Raw genomic sequence first — 21106 nt, 5'->3', positions numbered from 1 at the left:
ATCATTTTTGAAATCAGAAAAATTGTTGAAATTCAGCTAAGCAGAATACAGGTTTTTCTTTGTAGAATATCTACACAAAGAATATTAGTTGAAGATAAATATTTTAAGTAGTAGTCTTATTATGAATTTGAAATGAGAAAAATCGATATTTATTTTCAGACCACGTTTTACAATTTTAATTGCTAAAATAAAATATTTCTTATGTTAGTAGGTGCATGGCACGCTTTATATATTAATATTTAATTCCAACGAAAGAAACGTTAACATTTTTACATTTATATCCTTTTGGTAAAATTAAGGAAGTAATTCTAGTATTTGATTTACTAGAGCTTAGTAAAAAATGCATTGTCATGACTTTTTGTTCGGCGTTGATGGATATTTCAGAAGACCTGACTTACAACCAACTAACTATACACTTGGCTCTCAATTTATAATATATATTCGGGAAATATAGAAACCTTTTACACTTTGGGAACCTCACAAATGGTTGTGATTTTAACTAATCGTTAAAACACTTTGGGAAAATATTTATTTTCACGTTCACATAGTATCATGCTTAATTTCATATTTATTTAGGGTGGGTTTATTATCAGTCCTGGCTTCTTTGTAAACTTGGGTTTACTTTTTACTATTAAAAAAAAAAAAGGTTAATTCTTTATGAAGGAGAGGGGAGGGGGTTACTTGAGTATATACGCAATCAAAGCGTTCTAAAGTTAGATTGAATAAGGAAATATTAAGCCTACTTGAGAATGACGTGCAAAACAAAGCGTTTGAAAACTGAAACACCCACTTCTATCAAAATATAGTAATATAAATATTTTTGAATCAGTAATATGAATAAGGAAATGTTTAGCCTCTCCATTAAAGGTACTATGTCCCATTTGCAGGCCAAAAAAATAAAAATGTTAAATTCAAATAGCATTTGAAAGATAATACTAATTTAGAACTCCCCTCAACAAAAGGGGGGCTTGAAAATGTCTTTAAGTGGGAAAATAACGACTAATAGTTTGGAGGATAGTTACCGAGTCAAAACATAATGCTGTAGCCCCTTTGTTAACAATATCCTTAACCTGACTAATATTTGGTAACGTGGCCTTCAGTTCTTTGTCTAATTCTATATTCGATTTGAATGGGAATTAAATTGAATACCTCTGCACTCTGTAAAGTTCAAAAGGACATGGGTTCTAACCCTAGAAAGGCCGTTTTGTTCTGCTATCTCAGCAGGTTCCACTCCCCCTGGATCGCGGTGTATACGAAATTACTATACATTCTGAAACTGGGCACATGGATAGGGCATCTATTAATGAATAGAAGAATCAAGTGTAATACCTTTTTAACGAAATGTTGTGGAAAAATCGCTAATTATTTGTTTACATTCTCGTAAATTGACGATTCTGCTATGTGTTTGGTAGAAAATCCAATTTGCCGAATGTTATCTCTTATACACTTTACAATGAACACTTACGTATTTATAACATGGGTGCCGGTGGTGGCATTTGATTGAATTGTGTCCTTGCCCTCATCTCCATTTGCATTGTTTTGGCGGCAAAACAGTGCCAGTTAGTACAAAACGCTGTTCCGATTCTCTCATGCTAGATATAACTCTTAAGCTAACCGTAAAAGGACACTTTTGTAGGTGACACTGGAAAAGGGGGAAAGAGCATTCCTAACAAAATTAAAGTTAGGTACTAGCCAAGTAAAAAAAAAGGCTTTAATCGGAGTGAAAATTGACACTTTGGGGGCTTCTTAAAAAGGTAGGAGCACTGTGCCTTCTTTCCCACCCCACTGCCTGGAGAACCACTTCTTTGATACCTGCCTATCACATAGTTATTTACCTATACAAAACATACATTCGCCTTTAAAGCTTCCGTTATCAAAATATTAGCACTTTTGAAATTTCTCTCTCATTATAATTCCATGTTTGACAATATATAAACCATTTCCATGCATGAATTATTAGATACAAAGTAAAAAGCGCTTATACATTTTTGCTAAATTTACTTAAATATTACTTCAATTGTAATCTTTCGTCAGAATTTGTTCGTCTTATTTTCACCATTTTCTTATTTTTGTTCGGAGTTAAAAATATAGATAGCGATCGTAATGATGAAGGGGCTAATTTATATCATATATACTTATGATGGAAACGTATGGTGAGCAAGGCGAGTGACCGTGTACCCCGATTCACCTTCGATTGTCGCACACACAATCACATATCCAGTTCTCTGTTCCCCTTGGCTAAGCCAATTCGGAATATTCGTTCTTATTGCATAACCGTTAAATTTTATAAAAGGAACGATTGTTTTTTGTTTTTTGTTTAAATTTAAAGAGGCAATAATCAAAATGCCTCACCTTATTTGTGACATGCGACGAATCCTTGATCTTTTCTAGACACAGTATAAATCGTGCAGCTTCGGTGGTGCGCAACTCGTAAGTACAGCTGTACATCTATTCATATTGTACGAGCGGCTATATTCAAAGACATCCCATTATGTTAGCTCCCTGAAACCAAGCTGACGACAGAGGTTCACGATATACAGGTATTACCAATGATCATGATAGATATTCAGCTTATGTCAACTTCTAAATGACTTTAAGTGTATATTAACTATTATTAACATATTTCGCTTTCAGGTATGATGGCTCAGTGGCAGTGCGATGCTCCCGTATTTCGTCCCGCTTCAAGAATAAGATGACGAAGTAACTTGTGTGCTTGGGAAACCTTGGCTATTTTTTATGTTACATGACTTAACAAACTAGACTTGGCTTTCATTATTTTGTTTCGATAGCAGTGTCTTTCATTCTTTTACATGTGTATAATTCGTTTAATTCTCACTATACTAAAAATGATTTGTTATCAGCTGCAGAGCATCATTCTGTGCGAATATGATTTTATGTTGGTTATATTATCATGTAGAAATCAAAGAGAAATATCTTTTTAGATAACATCAAAAGGGCACTTTTGTAGGTGACACTGGAAACAAGAAATACAAATGGACACTTATCTCAAAGTGCATTTGATAGAAAAGAAAGAAATAAAGAAAACAAAGATAGATATCAAGAAAAATTGGATTATTACCAAATTAAAAAGGGGATCTTAACTTATTCGTGATAGAACTTTTGACATTTAAAAGCGGATACTTGTTAGATTTACGAAAAGGTACTTATCGTAAGGGGAAAAAGCACTCCTTAGAAATTAAAGAAAGTCAGTTGCCAAAGTAAAAGGAACCCTTTTTAGAGTAGATATGGGTAGTTTGGAATACTACTAGAATAAGTATGAACACTGTGCACCCTTTCCACTCCCTGGAGAGCCGCGTTTGTAAAATCTACTTTTCACATATTTGCTCACCTTAAACAACACAAACAAATTTAGCTTTTAACGATTGCCATATTAAAATCTTATCATTGCGATTTTCGTATCGGATTATAAAAGATAGCACCCATTCCTGCTAAATTGACTAAATGTGTCTTCATTTGCAATGTCTGGTCTGAAATGTTTGTCTTATCTTCACCGAATTGCTCGAATTGCTTAGCCTTACGATGGAAAAGCTACTGTCTATCAAACATTGGAACATTGTGATGGGCATAATGAATGTTCGTGCACTCCCTCCTCTTAACTCATAGCCTGCCATAAGGCTGCAGGCACGCTATCGCTATGCTGCTTCGTACATGCGAGATAGCTACCTATTGAGTGGAGTGCCATGTGCGTGCAAGGGCGCTTTTTAGCAGTTATAGCAGTCATTGTTCATGCTCATTGGACTGTGCTGTGTGTTTTGCACTCGCCATTCATAGAACCATCGCGTTAATCAGATTATTTCAAAAACAACCTGACACGGGGGGACTTGAGGCTTGGCATATGTAACGTATACATAATCACATGTCCACTTGTCTGTTTTCCCTTGGCAAAGCTTTTCCTTGGCAAAGCCAACTCGAAAAATTCCTTTAATTGAATTACTGTCGAATCTAATGAAAGTAAAAAAAAAAAAAAAAATCGTTTTTGGTTTAAACTTAAAGAGGTAATAATCAAACGCTTCATCTGGTTTGTGACATGTGACGATTGTTTTATATTTCCTTTACAGTGTAGAAAACTTACAGCTTCGGTGGTGCGCGACGTCGTAAGTGCAACGGTACATACTGTCATACTGTATGAGCTGCTAAATTCAAATGCATCCAACTACATTAGCTCCCCGAAACCAAGCTGACGATAGATGTTCGAACTATACAGGTAATCCCTATGATAATATTCAATATCCAGCTTATTTCAACTTTCAAATTACTTTAAGTGTATGTAACGAATTTCATATTTGTCATTACTTAACCTCCTGAATACATGTACATATTCATTTATTAGTTCTGTATTAAGCTACGAGGTTCGACCGTACGATGGGTCAGTGGCAAGAGCGGTGGTCTTGTGTTTCGCGTTCTAAATCAAATAAATGCTTTATTGTCCTTTGGTGAGGCATAACTCTTATACTTCTCAAAGAGGACTCCACCCCAAAGCAATATAACTTTAGGAGGGAATTATGGAGAAAATAAAAATCCTGACTTTGTATTCGTTTCTCTTGATTATATCAAAAAAATGATTTTCCTTTGAAAAATTATGTTTGAATGTTCCAATGTTATTTTCCGACCATGAGTAAGTGTTTGGGTTTACCCCCCATATAACATTAGTATATTCTGCTACGCCCACTGTGTAAAATGTTAGAATGTACAAATGTCCTAAGGGAGACATGTCATATGTGTGTGTATTATGATGGTTTTGTTACTCCAAAAGCCTGGAAACATCCTTGGTTCTTCATATTGAAACGTAATATCTCTTAACAGAAAAAGAAAAATATCCAGTAACATAAGAAAATGTATATAACAAATGCATAAACACAAGCTATACAACTAGACAAGAGGGAGGAGTTCCGTTTTAAAGAGAATATGGCGAAGGAGAGTGTTTGCTTCAAAGCCTCCGCCTTTATCAGGTTCCAGGGCCTTAGAATTGTCCCTGAATTAAATAATGTTTTGATTATCATTTTGTGCCAAAATTATTATTTGATGTTGACACTTAAACCTGCACCACTATATCAATTATTCGATCTTTTAATAAAAAGTGTATAATTAACTAGACATTGTGTTAATTTGCATACATAATAAGTACACTCTCTTGGACGTATCGAATTGATATTAAAATGGCTGAGTTTTCTTACAATATACCCTCGCGAAGAGACCTACAGATTTTAGAATTCAATAAATATTTGTGTTTACGCAATTTATTTACAAAATAAATTACATCTTCCTATCATATATTAGCTAGTCCCCGTTAGTATTGGTAAACATGTATACGTCACCGTGTTTTTTGTTTAATTATTGCGTGAAAGAAGTTAACATGTTTACTGCATGCACTCAGTGCCAGTCACGGGGAGGGGAAACGTCCCTTAAATTTGACAATTAATGGAAAACAGTGAGTCAAGCGTCAAGCATCATCAAAAGCTTTTACACTATTGAAACATAACATGTAATATCGACGCTTAGTCACTACGCCCATTCGCTTTGACCTGAACTGTATAATATTGTATTAGAGATTTTTTATTTATTTTTTTTATTTTTATTTTTTTACAGGAGTCAATGACATGCAATAAAGCGTTTCCTTTGAAAACAAAAGGGCTGCGGAATCCTCCCCTTAAAATTGCTGAAAGGAGTGCCCCTTTTGAAAACATTGCAACTTCCCCCTCCCTTCCTCACCCAACAAATGTCTCAATGATTATTTAAAAGTTAAAGGGCAATTGTTTATTAAAATAAGACAGAGCTTTACCCATGCAGGGAAAGCTCATGAAAGGAGCCGTGTTTATCAAGTCCCGTGTGACAGGTGATGTTCCGCGGGGTAGCGTCATCGTACAAATGGTATTCCTGCAGTTCATCAATGACGTGCCATAGTTCCTGTCTCATGACACCACTGTTAGACTCTGACTATTCTATTGTAATGTTAACTTGGTTGCTAATTTTAGGAAGATGGGAGGGAAAGTCTATATTAAATTAATTATGTTAATGATGAGGGAAAGGATTTCCGTATAGCCCGTTCTTAACAAGAGAAATGCAGATTAAACTGTATTCCTTCAATCTAAAGCTTTAACAAGTTACATGCCTTTATGGTATATGTGGTTTCACCAGAAAGTGTGAGGGAGAATCGGAGGGGGTGCTAGCAGATTTACAACTTTAAGTAAAGCAACGCAACATTTAATGTTGGTCTTATATTGGTGTAGTCCAAATTTTCAAAATGCAATTTGCCTGTTTGACCTCTACCCAGCCTGTGTACTGATCAGGTCCACGGATGAGCTGAAAACACACTTCATTTTAAGATTGAATGAGTATTTCATGCTGATCTGAATGATCATGCTTATTTAATTATTATAATGATTAGAATCAACTAATTCATCCTCTTTATTCTTGTCGAAATGACGAGATTGCATGTTTATGCATAACTCACGCACATTTCAAATCAAAATGTTACAATGATAAGGGCCTAAAGAAAGGAAATTGTTGGCAGTTGAACTACCATGTGGCTCCTCTCCCATCAAGCCAACATCAATATTAAATAATACTCAGCATTTAAAATTAGTAAGGTAAAACGACTCACCTGGTTTCTAACATCTGAAAAGTGTTCGTATCAGCTGTGAGGCAAAAAAGCTGTGTCATGTAGTTTGTGTGTCGCCATGGAAAACAATTTCACAATTGCAAGTGTTTACATTTGGCAACATATCAACGATTAAGTGCAAATCTGTTCAACATTGTAATAAGGTTATTCAAACTGCCATGTGTAAGCTTGACCTGGACCCAGCCTGAATACTGATCGGGTCCGTCGACTAGTTTAATGCCCGCTTCACTTGGAACTTGACTCCATTGCATATTCTATGAATATTGTCGACAGCGCGAAACAGCCACTAATGAAACAAAAATTGAAAAAAATGAAGAGGCAAATTTAAACAAAAATGATAAGCTAAGAACGGAAAGAATTTTTTTTGCTCGCGCTGCAGCGATCGCTACAGCTTTTCGATGAGCGGTAAAGTGTTTGTACAAGTGTTTATGTGTGTGTATACCGTGCGAGTCAAAAAAAAGTTTACACCTAGAAAATTGCTAATTATTTTTAAAATCGTATATGAACAGTGAATTATTATACATCTTATAAAAGAGTGTGTTATCCCAATTAATTTGGTATCACTTTTGTGTGGAATGTGTTCACGCTTGGATGAACGGAAGGCATTGTTTGAAAGAATGCGAAAATCGACTTGCGCCAAAGTGATGTCTAAAGTAGCGAAGTGAGAGAACGAATTGAATGTATCAAATGAAATGCATTGCATATGGTTTTTGCAGAAGCAAAAATCACGCACACACACATACACACAGACACGCGCAATCAAAATGTTCGTTGATATTTGATTTTCGATATTTGTTGTGTGGTGTGGTATGATTAATTTTGTTAGAGATGTTATTTGTTTCTGCACAAACCGAATTAATACATAAATCCCAATTGTTTTATTCAAACATCACAAAAGCAACGTTGGCGCAAGTCGAATTTTGCACTCACGCAAACAATGCCTCCTGTTCATCCAAGCGTGAACACATAACCCACAAAAATGATACCAAATGATTCGGGATAAAACACTCTTTCATAAGATGTATAATAATTTACTGTTCATAGATGATTTTTTTTTAAAATGGCAATTTCCTAGGTGTAAACTTTTTTGACTCACACTGTATGTGCGCGTGTGGTTGTGCGTACCTCAACGAATGGCGCCTAGTTTACACCGATACTCGTTATCAAACAATATATATCTCACATGATATTAGGATAATAAATTACTATCACAGTTTCTGATCACCATTTTATAAAACAAATCACATGTTGTTGCATTAATACAATCGGTCACTCTGCATGGTTGCCTTGTTAACCGTCCAAACTGTCCCACAGATACAGCCTATTAAAGTGGATAAGTCTTACTGACACCTTCTATAAAGTATATTGTTTGTGCATTAGTAATTCATCTCCACAATAGATAAGTGATAATGATAATACAGGGAAATCAGGATTTGTTCAAATGTTGCTGGGATCAATGTAAAAGCAACACAATCTTGAGGAACAGTATTCTTAAGCTGGACAAAATAAAGTACTCGTGTATTTATAAACATTTTTTTTTACTTTAAAATCATTCTATATTCACCGAAACTGAAAAAAAACATCAGTTAGTAGGTTCGTCCCTGTTTGAGAAGTCGCAGGTCTAAAGGAAATTTGAATGCAAGTTTTGTATTCACAACATTATATTAATGTTTGTGCTTGTAATTTGTGTTGCGTACGAAAGAAACAATAGACCCACCTTTAGTACTGTCTCACGAATAGTGATATGCACTATATAATTATCTTTCTCTTAAATCAATATATCTCACACTGGAATAATATGTTTCTTTGATATCTTCCGTAACTATTTCATTCAAATAAATGTACGGGTATTCTTAAACTTCAAACCTCAGAGAAGGCAAAGAAGGATGAGCCTTTTCACTTGCAGATAATAGTTATTATCTCGACGTAGGGATGGTGGTGATATAAAAAATCGCACACAGAAAATAAAAGTCGTATGAAATCATTTATGCTAATGAACGTAATTTATTTTATATCATTCTCTGTAGATTGACAACTACATATCAACTACTGATTATTTTACTTCTTTACATTATACAATTTCATTTGTCGTATTTCGGTTGCAAGCCTGTGTATACATATATAATTCACCTGTGTAACGAATAACAAAGCAACAATCGAAAGATAAACCATTTTCTTGATGTTCAAGTTCTTTTAGTCCTTAAACGCACTAGCATAAAGTGTTGTATATCCTATTATCGTCATCATTAATATCCTTCCATTACATATTAGTAATAGTTTTATTAGTATTAGTAGTAGCATTAGTATTATCACTATCATTATCTTAATAATTATCATTTTAGTTATTAAATTTTTAATTTTTACAATTATAATTATTATTAATATTAGTGATACTAGTATTATTATTATTATCGCTAACATTAATATTAGTCAATATCATTGTCATTTAATATTAATGTGAGGGAGTTTGCTATTCACTATGATTGTTAAAGGGTGTTTATTTAACCATTTATAAAAGTACTGCGTTTTTTCCAATACCATTATACAGAGGATGACATTGAAATATACGCCTATTGTTATCATTATTAATTGTGTTATCATTATTGTTATAATTATCATCATTATCTTTATCACCAATATCCTTATCATTACCACTACCTTCATCGCCATTATTATATGATGCATGTATACATTTATATTTAGCGAGTCATTATGGTAAAAAAATCCAGGGTACAAATGATTTCCAAACGGTTCTGTGTTTGTTTATCTAAACATATATTTATATATCTCCTGTTCGTATATATATATTTCTAATTGAATTTCTTAATTATTTGTCACCTACTTATTTCTACACCGCTTTTTCCCCAAGTTTAATTGAGTTCAATTTACATGCATTTCAGCAAAGGGAATACAACGAGTTTTTGCAATACAGGTTCTAGCTAGGAGTGGTACACATTTACAAGTACATTATTTATACCCTTACAACGTTTACATTTGAAAATTTTACTAAGCATGTAAATAACATATTTTCCCGATTTATTTTTCTTGAGAATATGACATATTAAAGCTTTCATTAAAAAAGTTTTCTTCTAAAAGGTTTGTTTAACTAGTAACATTTGTATTCTTGAGTTACGAAAACCAACAACGAAACAACACTTTTAAAAAACTACTTACCGAGAAGTATTCTTCTTTTGTTTTCATTAAGGATATCTCCTTTAGTATTAATGGATGTCTTGTGTATTAAATCTATCAATCAACATAGTATCGTATAATTTGATAATAACCTGCCCATTTCAAAGAAAGAAAATTATTTATATTATTGTCAGATGATACATCACAGATATGCAACGAGGCAAACAGAAAGTGGCTTACTCTATCAACCAAAATGTAAGACAACGCAAGGAAATTTGTGTATTGTGTTTGAAGGAACAAAGCTGTGGAATGATCTTCCAGATAAAAGTAGATTAAGACATCGAGGTTATCTTTCGGAAATATCTTTTCATCTACCCTCATGTAAATGACGTGGGTTCAAACCCAACTCACCCCCTCTCCTTTCTTTTTTCCTTTGAATTTACATGTCTTCTTTTTATATATGTATGCACTTGCCAGTTAACGATTATAGTTGACCTTAAGCTTTTACTTTTTATGCATTTCCGTATGATTTTATTTTTTATTAATAAATCCTTTTCATTTCATGAATATGGTGATGATTGTATTTGTTCAAAGATTTGTTATCTTTTATTATAATGCTTTAGCTCTTAAATCTGTGCGTTTTTCTTTCTTTTCTTTTACAAATGTAAACAGGTTACATGGTGCTCTATTATTATTTGCCTATATATGTAAATAAAACACAAACAAGATTAAATTCATATGTAAAAACACATTTAAAAATGAAATCTTCCCAAAGTATGGAACTGGGCTCGAGTATAGTTCCCATTACCAACTTCACCTGTATATTAGTAATACACATATTTACGTGTATATCTTTTGTATATGTAATAGTATGCAGATATATCGTATTTCATATTGTTTAATCAACATTACTATTATTCTTTGCATTGTATGATTGTTCATATGTACTGTTATTATAACGGATGTGTTTTTGTTTTAAATTTAGATTTAAATTTAATAAAACTAATGAATGCGTGTTTCATCTTAATGTACACCTCTCCTACATACTGTACTTAAAGCAAAACTGGTTTAACCTCGTCTTAAACTTATTTCAATAATAAACATAGGATATTCAAGAGATAGTGGTATTTTCATATTCTTACTTGAAAAATTATGCAAAAAATTCACAGAAACGTGAATTCGTTGTCACAATACAATGATATTTAGTGGATTCAGTGGATTTCAAGACAACTATTAATGCATTATGAGAAAGAAGAGGGATATTAATGGTATACCATTTTATTATAGTGAATATTAGTGTAAATTATCAAGGAACAGGGGATGACTGCGTGAAATAACTTCTAACATTTGAAGGAAAGATTAATCAAAATTTATGAGAATTAAACAACAACACAGAATAACAGCATAAGTATAAAAGAAGGCTAATAAACAAGAGTCGAGTTTTCATATATGAAGTGCTCATTGAATCTAAAACTGGTAGTAAATTATTCAAGTTGGTTTTTCGTAGACTTCATAGCTTCGAATGGGATCTTCATTTTGTTTGAGGTATGGTTCGACATAGAGTGACTGGTCACCCCCAATGTAGTTGGCATAACCGTCAGGAACGTCGGGAAGAGGTCCTCTGGATCCCTTCTCATCTTGAAGGGTGTCTTTCGATGATGTTGCTAGATCATAGCCACGACTGTAGATTATAACATGAAATTAAAACAAATTTTGTATTCAAATAACATTTAATTTACTATTCAGATTTCAATTGCACCGTTAAATTCATTATGTAAAACATTTGTAAATGTTTGAAGTCGAATATTAATGAAAGAATATCAAATTATGTATTTTTTCATGAATATTTGTTTTCGAACGCTCTTTTAGGGGGGAAATCTTTGCAGAAGTGTCCTTCAAATGACACCCTCTTTCATTTATAAACATATCTTTATTTTCATTTATTTAATAATGTTTCTAATTAAACACTTATGTTGGTTTAGCTACTTTTAAAAGATATATCTATACCATAACACAGACACAAATTGCCTGAATATGTCAACGTCTTTTGAAAAATTATCTAACAAAGTTGGTTAGGATTTTTCCCCGGAGTTTATTAGTGCTGTTATTGTTTTTCCTTCTAAGATGATATATAAAATGCATCAACAACCACGAAACCACCTCATTCCTTGATTGCGAGGAAACGCTTTCCTAAGTACTGGTAGTTTTACACATTATGAGCGCGAGCGGCGGGGTTCAGCCTCCTTCCATAAGTCCCAGCACACTGAGTTAATTAGAATTATGTAATTGATGTAAAAACGGTTAAATGCCTAGAATCGACGGAGAGTTGATTTTCATCATGATATATGTTGGACGTAAAGAGAAAATACACTGAAAACATAATAACGAGTTATTGTACAGATCTAGACATTATAGCGTACCGAAGCTGTGCCATCATAACAATCTTTTTTTTTTAGATTTTCTCAATTTTTTCTTCATTTTCCAAAAGACCATCAAAATTAATGTCCGAATGTCGAAAACCAATTGAATATATTAAGTATTGGCTGAGATATGACCCTATGAATAAATAAATGTTCTATGGGAACTCAGTGTTATAGTGCTCTGGTTCCTAATGTTATGAACCAGAGCACTACCACACTGAGTTCCCATAGGACATATATTTTTGGTGCCAGGTAAAAATGTCAGAGGTACAAATGTCAGAGGAAAAAATGTCAGAGGTAAAAATGTCAGAGGTAAAAATGTCAGAGGTAAAAATGTCAGAGGAAAAAATGTCAGAGGTAAAAATGTCAGAGGTAAAAATGTCAGAGGTAAAAATGTCAGAGGTAAAAATGTCAGAGGTAAAAATGTCAGAGGTAAAAATGTCAGAGGAAAAAATGTCAGAGGTACAAGCAAAAAAAATGAGTGCCGTCATAATATCTCAACACTTTTATCACACAGAATGTTGAGACGTACTGCTACTGCATGGGCTAGTCTATTATATTCCTTTCTTCCATAATGTAAATTTTATAAATGGCTGTGTGTTGTATTTCGTACATGTCCTGAGGATAATACAATGTGGACAATAGATTTTGAAATTTATTTCGTTGTGATCAGGCTCGCATATAATGAATGTCTAACATTTTTTTTATATTTTGAATTGGTTGATGTGTTAATGTTTGTGAAACGGACCGGTTTGGCCGGTGGCAGCCTGCAACATTGTACAAAGTCCAAACGAAGAAATGAAAATTCTCGACAAAAGTCAACTGTCAAAGTGAGTAGTGCATTTAGTACAAAATAGTTACATAATCACGAGGAATCACGAAAAGTTACATATAAGGGCTGGGCGCCCCGAACTCTGCTAAAGCTTTAGCACCTCATGGCGGCAAAGGAAGTGGAGTAAGAATAAGAAAATCAAGAAGTCGCTCCGAAAAGTAAAAAGTCGCTCCGAAAACTAAAAACCCGCTCCAAAAAGTAAAAGACCGTCTCGATTCAGAAGCTCATCCCCATTATAAACTCTCCGACAATTATAAATAACGATGTAATTTAAACCGAACCTCTGCAAAGCGCACGCTTCTCTAAAATGTGATGGTGCGGTTGGCATTTAAAGATGAAGTTGAGTTCTGGTCATGCGAATGCATTGTGAAAGAAACGGTGTGGAAGCAATCAGAAAAGGTTGATCATCTAGCATAAACATGTAAGTATTGGTGTGTAGTGCAAGGTTTTGGAGTCATCAAAATGATAAAATCTTTGGCCTAGTCTTGGTAAAGTAACAAGCACTGTACACAGAAAGATATTGATATGGGACTACACAAACATATGGCATACAAATCGGGCCTCATTTTAAAGCTGTTACTTGTCATATCTGGGATATGAAGTCATTTGAAATAGATTTTCAGGGAATAACTTTTTTCTTTGATGTTCTTCCACACTTGCATAATAAGAATGATAACAAACGCTCACACATTATTGTTCACCTTTTCCCAGAACTCAACCTTCTCTTTAATTGATGTAACATGGGTGGCTTTCTGCTTTGTATCGGAGTAACAAAGCTGCTTATTGATTTTTTTCCCAGACTATTTTTTACCGCAATAGTAATCGACAATATTTTATTGCAACGTGCGCACTTCGGGAATGTGATGGTGCGGCTAGCACTGATAACATGACTTTCTGCTTTGTTTCAGCATGGACCCTACTTTCAGAGTATCAAAATACCAAGCCCACAAGAAAGTGGAATTGTCGGAAATATGCATTTATTGGAAATTACATATAATAGTAGTCATTGCCACGCAGTTGAAATGTCCAACTATCTTCAAAAGTGAAGGAGAAGTGGGGGGGGGGGGGTGGAAGGTTCATAGATATCTGATCCTTTTTTGTGGGCTGTACTGACTTTTCTTTTTATTTAATGATTACACCATGGAGCGACAACTCAGCCTATAAAACATGGCCAAACTTCTCGATTTTAGAAAACTTTTCCCCCAGAAGTTTGCTCAGTGTACCAGTACCATTTGCTTATACAAAAGCATAATGTACCGGTATATAAATATTGAATAAGGCAGACTAATGGGACATGCATGGTTGCTGCTCCGAGTTTCACGCCTTGCAAGCGATCATCAGACAACTGATAGCATTTGTCAAAGTAGACGATTCCTCTACAACCTTGGTACAAATACGCTCAAAATAAGAGCTATACAATACAATAAGACTACAATACCTGAATACAATACAATAAGAATACTCATGAGTAATTCCAATTGTATTTTATTAGTTAAGTCTTATTTTAGGGGTATTTGTACCAAGGTTGTAGGATAACCATGTACTTTAAGAATGCTATCAGTTGCCTGATGACTGCTTGCAAGGCGCGAAACTCGGAGTAGAAACCATGTCCCATTAGTCTGGCTGCTCTGCCTAGGCATTGACCACTGTTCGGAAGGATATATAGCAAAGCATATAAGAGGAAGGGGGAGAGCAGCCGGGTCACCGTGCCCCAGAAGAAGAATACCCCCTCCCCGTCTTCCTTCGACAATAATCGGGCAAAAGTCACAATTTGGGGCCGAAAGGTAAATAAATTTAAACTGGGAAAGTGGAAAATAAAGCAGCGGTGAAATAATGACTGCAGAATATCCCTCGCTGTTCTTTTTCGATAAGCCTAATATATAACCCGGGTGTAACCATAACAAACTTGTCACATGCTTTTGTTTTTATTTTATACCTTAACTTTTTTACCTCTGACATTTTTACCTCTGACATTTTTACCTCTGACATTTTTTCCTCTGACATTTTTACCTCTGACATTTTTTCCTCTGACATTTTTACCCCTGACATTTTTACCTCTGACATTTTTACCTCTAACATTTTTACCTCTGACATTTTTTCCTCTGACATTTATATCTCTGACATTTTTTCCTCTGACAGTTTTACCTCTAACATTTTTACACCGAGCCATATTTTTTCAGATGGTCATACTTCAGCCAAAACTAAATATATTCAATTGGTTTTAACCATTCGGACATTATTTGTGATGCTCTTTCAGAAAATGAAAATTAAATTGAGAAATTATAAAAATAGCTTTTTGACTACGTCACTCTTCACCACTCTATACGATTATTATAATACACATTAACTTACTTTCTCATGAAGATAACAAACGCAGCCATACACATGAGAACAAGGATGAATAAGATGACAGCTGTAACCAGAAGACCGGTGATAAAGTAATCCCTTCCCTTTTGCTCACTCTTAGAATATGAAATGCGCTCTGGAAATGTAGGTTTTCCTCCTGTAAATATAAGTAATTTGGTTATAAGCAAACACCAATTATCATCAGATATATTTGTATTACATTTCAGTAATTGAATTTGGATGCGTATATTTATTCGTAATCTAATTTGTATTTGTATTTGTATTTGTATTTTTGTCTTGTTTTTAATTTGTATTTTCCTTTGAATTTGTATTTGTATTTATATTCATATTCGTATTTGTATTTGCATCATTTCATTTGTTTGTGCATCATTAACATTTTAATTTCTATTTGTATTCTTCTTCTTCGTATTTTTAATCGCATTTGTAAACGTGTTCGTCTTTGTATACATATTATTATTATATATGTGATTATATTCTTTATTATATTTGTATTTCTTTTTCTCAGATATTCGTTAAAAATCAAAAAACAGCAAATTCCCCCACATGATAACAGCAGCCCCGTCAACTATGTTAAACAAAATAAAAAATATAACAAAATAAATGCTCATAAAAAAAGTTTTGCGTGAAAGAGATACGTGGAAAAAATAAGTAGGGAGGTAAATAATAAACTATAATAATACAATCCCAAATAGGTAAGTTGATACACTCTTATAAATAATTTGCAAAGAGATGAGCTTAATTTGAAAAGCAGTATCCTTTCTTTCTTTACAATTTGTGTTTCTTTCCCATCTTATGTCAAAAATGCTTCGGCTTTTGTTATTCATCACCTTGTTTTACTCGGCCTTTCAACAGAGAAATATATATTGTGCAACATAAGAGCTAGTGTAAACTTTCCCTTATTTGTGGCGGCGGAGAGGCATTCTCTCATATTACTTATATTTACATTTGAAGGACCAGTTTAAATTTATTACTTTTAATCTTTTAGTATGCTACAATTTAAGATGATAATCATTTACACCATAATTATTATAACTTGAATACAAGATTGTTATCATAGTCTGGTACCACATTATCCCCTTATATCAGACATTTCAAAGTGCATAATAACCTCCGGGCGGTGGACAATCAGTTGAGCACTGGACGGAATTCCCTCGCCACAAGCCATCTGTGTGACATTCCCAAGCGAACCAATCAGAGTCGTCGTTACATGTGATGTTGACTTGGTCACCAATCTTGTACCGAGGCTTAACATTTTCCATGAATGAAACGACGGGGATGATTGGTGGATTGCATTCTGCAAATGAAGTATTTAAACATTACAACATACTGATTTATTGCGATTAGGGTATACGTGTACACAAAAAGAAAATTGTAAAGTATTTAAAATCAAAGACTTCTCCCAAGACTCTTCAATGATTAGAGCAGAAAAATAATTCAGGGAAGCTTCTTTCGAGCGCTTGTAGTTGCCCCAAAAAGTGCAAATATTTGATGATTGAAAATGGGAACTACAGAGTGACTCATGATATGTCTTGATAGAGTTATCGTCCACGTACACTCAGGTGCCATTTTCATTTGAATATCTGCATGTATGAGTGAACACCAGACAATCTTTACAAATTGCCAGATCTCACTTGCGTCAAGTTACTGGGTGAAGAATAAAACAGTGCATTGAACAGAGACAGTCAGACAGACACGCACACACACACACACACACACACACGCACACACACGCAAACACACACACACATACACGCACATACGCACACAAACGCATCCACGCACACGCACACTCGCTCATACACACAACACACACGGTGACAATTATTTCACAATTCCCCTTTTCTGATTAAGCATTTATTTTTCTATCAAGATCGCTGAATGTTTAAGTGGCATCCTTTAGTACACATTCGCTACCACCATCATGTCATCATCATCATTATCATCATCTTAATCTTCATCAACATCATCACTATCATCATCATCGTCCTGAATCACAGCATCCGCCTATACGCACCAAGAGGACAGCGGCCACTCAACTTTTCGTACAAGAACAAGATTTCCCGATAAAAAGTAACAGTTTGGGTGGGCCTTGTCGAGAATGGAACGCTCATCTGTGTGCGTGTGTGTGTGTGTGCGTGAGTGTGTGTGTTTGTGTGTGTATTTATTTGTGTCTGTCTGACTGTCCTTGTTCAATGCACTGTTTTATTCCTCACCAAGTAACTTGGCGCAAGTAAGATCCGGCAGTCTTGTAAAGATTGGCTGATGTTCACTCATGCATGCAGAGATTCAGATGAAAAGGGTACCTAAATGTACTAGGATGAAAACTCTATCAAGACGTATCATGAAACCCATGAATAATTATTCACACTTCAAACAATATAACTTTTAAAAAGTGGGACATTTTTTTCTGACTCACTCTGTTTGTTTCGATCGTAAACGATGTTGCCTTGATTATGCACGCTACAAACTGTCCGATAAACACACACACACACACATACTCAAATAGATAATAAGCTCTTTTGAAGGGCACTTTATCACATTAGCTCTTATCCTCGTGTCATTTTTAGATAATCATGGTTATTAACAATACATAATGATTGAGTCTTCGTCTTGCAATTGTTAATGTCCCGGTAATCGTCAGGCACCTACATGTATATGTACACTGTCAAAAATAGGCGATTGCGCATCAATGTGTTCAAAGGATGTTAGTAGCGGGATGGGATTCGATCCATCAACCCCTCCACTGAGAGTCAATTGAATGAAGCCCTATACCACGACGCCTCTTCATTTTTATTACATAAAATGACTTTACGACAGGTAGCTTTTTAAAACGTACGTTTTGCATACCTTTGGGAGGGTCAGGGCAAACTATGTTTTGGCCTATCCATATTCCATCGTCACATGATACGTCGAACCAATCAGAACCCACGTTACATGTCACGTTCATCCTGTCACCGTCTTTGTATGAGAGACGAAGATTCTGAATGGTTGAATCAATAGGCACTGCTGGTGCACTGCAGGAGGCATGTGATGGAGGAACTGTGGAGAGAATATATGCAAATAATCTTATGGTGACCACGATATACTGTAATAATGGGAAGCGTTGGTTCACATTTTAGGAATTCGTTAGGATATTTAAATTTGTGACGTTCTTAAAAGAATTAATGAGTGAAATAAAACATAAAAGTATTGAACAGGTTATTTAAACCTCTCTCAGAAATATCCGTGCGACTCTGCTCAGTAAATACTAGTTTATTACTCACACAGAACCAATAATCTTCAACATATTTACATTATATATTGTCATTGTAATGGCAATTCAAGCCTTTTAAAGTTTGGGACAGCAACACATAAAAGGAAAACAATATTTATATTTAAACATTTGCTTTAAATCCACAAATGCTACTAATCACGGTTAAAACTATTCGTCCTTGTCATATGTTAAGGACAATGGAAAAAAAAATAATAGGTGGTAAGATTTTTTGTTGAAGAAAGTTTGTAGGTTTAGGTGTGAAAAGGGAAATCAGATTCTGGAAATCGAAGAGATGAAAAGAGAAAAAAAGAAAGAAACTGTAATGAAAAACAGTTAAAGTTATAAAACAGGATTGAGTTTTATATGTACTTTGTATTTTTGTTTAACAAAATAACAGGTTCTCTGGAAAAAAAATGTTATTCTAGATATCAGTGATTATTGTAACGGATTGAGCGCAAGATGTGCGTTCATCTCAGTGCGTGTTTATATTACTTTTGTATTTATATTGTTGTATTTCCCCGGGCCCCATTTATGCCAGGTTTATGGTTATGGTAGTGGTGATAATGAAGAAGAACATGATGATGATGACGATGATGATGGTGGAAACAAGGGAGTATAAGAAAGAAAAGATTTCAGATACAATACCCAAAATATATTTACTTACATGGAGCTGGTATTACCGGCAATGTCGGTGCTGCACAGGATATATCAGGGCCATTCCATAATCCACTTGCCTGACACCGCAGGGTAAATTGATCATTGTTCGTGTCACATGTCACTGTCACTGTGTCATCGTAATTGTAGTTCAAATGATGACTTTCAATCGAAGAATATCTCGGAATATAAGGTGCACTGCACAGTGTTGGAGCTGTCATATTCACAGCATTTTGGGGATAGAAGAAGAAAAATTCAAAACTGAAACCACTAAAACCTCAAAATAAAACATCACATTATAGAGTGCCCCCCCCCCCTCCAAAAAAAAAAAAAAAAACGAAACCGAGAATTATCGATGTTTATCATAACTTAACAATATTTATTATTAATAAATTACACATATTTGGAAAGCTTAGGTCCTCCTCTTTCGGTTGATGCAACTCAAATAATGCATATTTTACGCATGAGTGATTAAAATGAATTTAAAGATTTGGCGGACGGTAACTGAATTTCAAAAAAAAAATCACATTTCTAGAAAGTTGAGTTTCCGCCTTTCATTTGACACCTCAATCAGGAAAAAGGAGCAAGGAATAACACAGTTCTGTTTGTTTAAAGTAGTGCTTGCATTTCCATAATTTATTCGAACGAATACGTTTCCACTAGCTGCCCGCCGTAGTAACAAGCAAAATTGACAACAGACTTGACTTCGTTTCGTTGGCAATCAGCCATGCATGAAGTCTTTCGTCTACGGCTGATTGTCAACGAAACGGAGTTAAGCCCTTTGTCAAATCTTTTTGTTGCTACGGCAGGCAGCTAGTGAAAACAAATATGTTTGATAAAATTATGGAAATGCAAGCATTACTTTAAACAAACAGAACTTTGTCATTCCTTGCTCATTTTTTCTGATTAAGGTGTCATATAAAAGGAAAGAAATTCAATCTTCTAGAAATGTGATTTTCTCCTAGAAATTCAGATACCGTGCGCCAAATGACATGTTGGTTTCCTCTCTTCAAATTCATTTTAATCACTCAAGCGTGAAATATGCATTATATGAGTTGCATCAAATGAAAAAGGAGGATCTAATAAATTTCGAATACACTAACTTGCAATGACAAGCCTTGGGGTCACTTTTACGATTGTGTGTTACTCCGAAGGTTTTAAATTTGCGAGGATTTGTTATTTTCACAGATTTGTAGTCTGACGGCTCATAATTTTGAAAGACGCTAATGTGCTATTTTGTTGAAGTTTTGCAATTCTCAATATGAAATAAGGTGCATGATTATAAATATAAAAAAAAATACGTTAATCTCAATGTTTGTAATTCTAAAATGATTTAGTTAATTATAGGGATAATACAAATGGCAATTATGAATTTATTCCACAGTTGCAATTACAAACCATCTCTATTTTTTAAGTTTATAATCCATATGGCATTGTTGGCATTGATACAAAAAAATCAAAGCTTTGTAGTAACAGAACTTTGGAACAGCCATCACAATATTGAGCCTTCGGACTTACTTTGAAACGTTGAATGTTTTGCATGAAAGTGGCTTGGTACCGATTATATTACTCTATCAATATTTGTTTATACTCGATAAAAACATTTCGCATAATTTATCCCATGTGCGAGTTATCAAATTAACATTTTAAAAAGACGATCTTCTTCTGCATATGACCTGATGCAGAAAAATATAACCTGTCCTGCATTTAATTAATTTTTAGTTAAAGTAAACCGATCACATTGCCATATTAGTCAGATAAAAATCAAATATCTTACGTTTGGCTGGTTCTTGGCAAGACATTTCCGG

The 21106-nt window shown here is 34.4% G+C and overlaps 1 protein-coding gene across 1 annotated transcript; it reads right to left on the bottom strand.

The window, feature by feature from the left end:
* Window positions 1–10754: 10754 nt before the first annotated feature.
* LOC115924955 lies at window positions 10755–21105 on the bottom strand. Its single transcript, XM_030987964.1, has 6 exons — window positions 21076–21105; window positions 19309–19512; window positions 18239–18430; window positions 16500–16685; window positions 15377–15527; window positions 10755–11453 (listed from the first exon to the last, which is right to left on the bottom strand). The coding sequence occupies exons 1-6, from the start codon at window positions 21098–21100 to the stop codon at window positions 11261–11263; spliced, it is 951 nt and encodes a 316-aa protein (XP_030843824.1). The 5' UTR covers window positions 21101–21105; the 3' UTR covers window positions 10755–11260.
* Window position 21106: the final 1 nt, after the last annotated feature.

Source organism: Strongylocentrotus purpuratus, unplaced genomic scaffold (genome assembly GCF_000002235.5).
Source record: "Strongylocentrotus purpuratus isolate Spur 01 unplaced genomic scaffold, Spur_5.0 spur5_scaffold_17, whole genome shotgun sequence".
NCBI classification, from domain to species: Eukaryota; Metazoa; Echinodermata; class Echinoidea; order Camarodonta; family Strongylocentrotidae; genus Strongylocentrotus; species Strongylocentrotus purpuratus.
The sequence above is the reverse complement of the archived record's forward strand: the minus strand, read 5'-3'. Positions and strand labels throughout refer to the sequence as shown.

Coding starts and splice junctions, on each gene's coding strand:
- LOC115924955 (XM_030987964.1), bottom strand. CDS start 21,100: ATGTCTTGCCAAGAACCAGCCAAAC. Junction 18,431..19,308: donor GCCGGTAATACCAGCTCCAT/GTAAGTAAATAT, acceptor TTCTCTCCACAG/TTCCTCCATCACATGCCTCC. Junction 16,686..18,238: donor TTGCCCTGACCCTCCCAAAG/GTATGCAAAACG, acceptor CTTCATTTGCAG/AATGCAATCCACCAATCATC.